Raw genomic sequence first — 3858 nt, 5'->3', positions numbered from 1 at the left:
CCTGATAGAGATAATGAGCAGATATGTTCACTCTGCTTTTGATTGTAACAGTGATACGGTGTGTTGGGTTTAATTGTAGTGTGAAATTCTGCATAGTTAAAGGATAATTAACGCGTAAACCACCAGATGCCATGTAATGAAACCTGTCAGAGTGCATGGTCTCTTTAAATGGAAAGACAGTTACAGAGACGAACATATTAAAACTCTATGACATGCTTCTTAAACACTTAATGCCATGCATGACCATTCAAGGGGATCCACATCGCAACATCACGCCAATAGCTTATTCATATTTTATTTTCGCACGACAGCAGACAGCTTAAGCAGAGGAAGTATTTGTACCACACTTTGGAAAAATGTCAATGTGAAAACAAACCACAAAAACTATACAGGCAGAGAGGTAGTTTCATGAAAAGCAAATGTGTTCCTTAATACTTTGTCATTTATGGTCACATAACGTCATAAACATAATTAGCTTATAGCCTGGAGTGTCAGCCCTTCTCAGTGCCATCTTGATTCTATGGTCCAGTCAGAGATCAGATCAGAGACTAGTAGTGATTTTGTCTGCCATAGTAAGAGGGTTAGACCCCCTATATGGGGTCCAAAATAAATCTAAAGGATCATTTATTAATGTATCCCTAATGACTCTCTAATGATTCTGTTGTTAGTGAAATAGTATATATTAGAGTTTAAGTCTTTCAGGCTTCCAACAATATTCAAAATAAATAATTGACTAAATGTCACTGAGGTTAGGGCTTGTCAACATATTAAGCACATATAAGAAGGGGTCACAGGATCATTTTCAGGTGAAGGGCTGGAAAACACTGCTCTGTGTATGTATAAAGGGTTATCAACCTGGGCTGAGTAGAGACCCCAGAACTGCAGGGGCCCATTGACCTCTATAAGCTTACTGTGCGCAAACTGATTTTTAACTTTTCCCCCCAAAGATATAAAGGCAACACATTGACATGCTAAAGGGCCTTAGTATTGGCTCAATCACCAGATTTGGAAATAATAGTTTGACATTTTGAGAAATACGCTTCTCTCTTGGTTGAAATCAGAAATGAGCTTAGCATAAATAATTGTTTTTACTATTCATTTTCTCCATTAATTCCATTAAAAAGCAAAAAAAGCATTTTATTATCCAAAGTGTAATCTGAGGCTCCGTCTGGAAAAGGATCCCATGTGTCGAGTTCTATGATCTCAGTTTGGTGCTTATGTACTGTATGATGAAAATGTTGAAATGATTAGGCCTTAGTTAGTTTAAATCAAATCTGTGGCCGACTGATATTGTGGCACAGACATTTATAATAACCTGTAAAGTGAATGGTAGCAGCTAAGGGGTGTTTAGGGGGGCTTTCGAGCTTGTTTTTGCCCTGCGGCCCCAGAGCAGCTAAATCTGGCCATGTGTGCATTTTCTTTTTGATGTATAAACAGCTTGATCAAGAATGAAACACATTTAAGCATTTAAGCACACTTCAGTAGGGAAAAAAAGAAAGGGGGAGCTCACTATTCAGACTGCTAAAGCCTGGGATCATACAGTAGCTTGTAGGAACACACAGCAGGGGGTTGAAGGAGTGCACTGTCATGACTGAATTACAACAGAACAATGAGACTTAACAGTGAGCAACAAGTGCTGGCTTCTTCTTTTTTTACCGTTGATATTTCCTAGTCATTGTCACGGTGGTGCAGCAGTTCCCATCTAAAAGGATTTTGCCCACGACTTGCAGAGGATCTTCTGGAAGGCGCGTCTGAAGTCTCGGTTAAAGATGGTGTAAATAGCCGGGTTAAGGGAGCTGTTACAGTAGCCAATCCAGAAGAAGAATTTAAACAGGGGGTCGGGGATCTTACAGGACTTCCTGCACACACCGCGCAAGCTGTAACTGAAGAAAAAGGGGAACCAGCACACTACAAACACCCCCATGACCACCGCCAGGACAAATGTAAACCTCTTCTCCCTGGCCTGCGAGACCTTTTTCCTGGCAAAGGAGCTCCGGCGGCGCTTCCTCCTGGAGGTGAAGAGGTCCATGGATTTGTTGCTGACCCTGGCGATGCGACTGCATTGTTTGCTGATTTTCTTTTGGCTGGCCCTCTTGGCTTTCAGGGAGTCCTCCTGCTGCTGGGGCTTGTGACCTTTGCCCTCTGAGGAGGAACTCTCCTCCATGTCCCCATCCTCAGTATGTTGCATGATGGTGACGGTGCATTGGCTGGGCGTAGGCGGGCACTGACAGTGGCCGTTCTCTCTCTCGCCATGGTAAGGGGAGGTGGCTTTGCTCAGTCCATTTTCAGTTTGTGTCACTCCATCTGGCCTGGGGATTTTCCCAGACATGGTTCTGGTTCTGGTTTTGGCCACCTGGTATATCCTGATGTACACCAGCACCATGATTATGCACGGGGCGAAGAAGGACGCAATGCTGGAGGAGAGGATGTACCAAGTGTCATCATTGAGCTCGCACTGAGGCAGGGAGCTGAGGTCCTTGTTGCTGTCTATAGAGATGAGCGGCGGAGAGGAGATGAAAGCAGATATGAGCCACACGATGATGATGATGCACTTTATGCGTTTGGGAGTCCGCTTCAGGTTGTACTCTACAGCCTGCGTAACGGACCAGTAGCGGTCCAGGCTTATTGCGCACAGATGAACAATAGAAGAAGTGCAGAACAAAACATCCAAAGCCAGATAAATGCCGCACCAAACTTTTCCGAAATACCAGTAGCCCATAAGTTCGTTTGCCAGAGAAAACGGCATCACCAAAGTGGCGACCAGGATGTCCGCGGTGGCCAGAGACACCAGAAACAGGTTCTGTGGGGCTTTCAGCGCCCGGCTCGTCAGCACCGCAATAACCACCAGAATATTCCCAACCACGGTGAACAGAATGAGAAAACTCACAAGAGCCGCAATGCTGGCTATCGCTGCTAGAGAATATCCACTGTCCAGACTCCAGGAGGAATTCAGATGGATCACCGTGAACGCGTCCATTCCGCTGGCGTTAAACGAATCCATCCCGACTGTGCGCGCCTTATGTATATCCTGGAGTGTTTGAATATTGGCATGAATTCACATTCAGCCTTCTAACAACTGAGGAGTCCATCCAAAACGCGCAGCAACCAATTTACAAATCTGACGACATGGATACGCGCGCATAAAAAAATCCTTAACGTATTTGAGGGTTAAAAGCAGCCAAAATCACTTAGTTCACTTAAATAATAATCTCCCGTTCCCCCTTTCACAGTCTACTCCCTGATGGTGAGGAGTTGAGTGCCGGCCAGCCGCAGCTCTCCTCCCTCAGCATGGTGCTCTCTCGCTCTTAATGATGCCCCATGTGTTGTTCTCATAAAACTCACCCACTGCTGCCCCGCCCCCGCCACACAGCATTATTTTCATATTTTTGGGATATGATAAGGTTAGGGAACAGACTGAATGTTAGCTCAAATTATATCAATTTCTAATACATCGCAGTTTTTGGATGTAACCCTAAATCTTTCCAAAGGTAATAGCTTAACAAAACACCTTTTTTACTACTTTTTCTTTACCTCAATTAAATAAAATCTTGAATACTGTAGGATGCTTAACATTGCTGATAACCAAACATACAGGTTGTCAGGCTATTTGCGGTGAAACTCAGAAATATGTGCACAGAAACCTGAGAGACACATGAAGGATGAGATCTTTGGAGTTTTGGCAGCAGTCTTGAGGGGGAGAGAGTGAAGGAGGAGAGTCAGAGTGTGATTGGGGTGAGCTGAGGGAAGTTGGAGATGTGAGGTTTGTTGGGTTTTGGCGTTGAGCTCATCAGGGGAGAGGCGGGCTGCTCGTTCAGATGAACCGTAAGAAGATGGATTGATTTCTCTTCTTACACACCT

At 44.5% G+C, this 3858-nt stretch overlaps 1 protein-coding gene across 1 annotated transcript; it reads right to left on the bottom strand.

The window, feature by feature from the left end:
* Positions 1–281: 281 nt before the first annotated feature.
* LOC117552728 (alpha-2 adrenergic receptor) lies at positions 282–3294 on the bottom strand. Its single transcript, XM_034226322.1, has one exon. The coding sequence runs from the start codon at positions 2999–3001 to the stop codon at positions 1703–1705; it is 1299 nt and encodes a 432-aa protein (XP_034082213.1). The 5' UTR covers positions 3002–3294; the 3' UTR covers positions 282–1702.
* Positions 3295–3858: the final 564 nt, after the last annotated feature.

The sequence above is a fragment of the Gymnodraco acuticeps genome, unplaced genomic scaffold, assembly GCF_902827175.1.
Source record: "Gymnodraco acuticeps unplaced genomic scaffold, fGymAcu1.1, whole genome shotgun sequence".
NCBI classification, from domain to species: Eukaryota; Metazoa; Chordata; class Actinopteri; order Perciformes; family Bathydraconidae; genus Gymnodraco; species Gymnodraco acuticeps.
The sequence above is the reverse complement of the archived record's forward strand: the minus strand, read 5'-3'. Positions and strand labels throughout refer to the sequence as shown.

Excerpts from the sequence above, each read along its gene's own strand:
- LOC117552728 (XM_034226322.1), bottom strand. The coding sequence starts at position 3,001 with ATGGATTCGTTTAACGCCAGCGGAATGGACGCGTTCACGGTGATCCAT.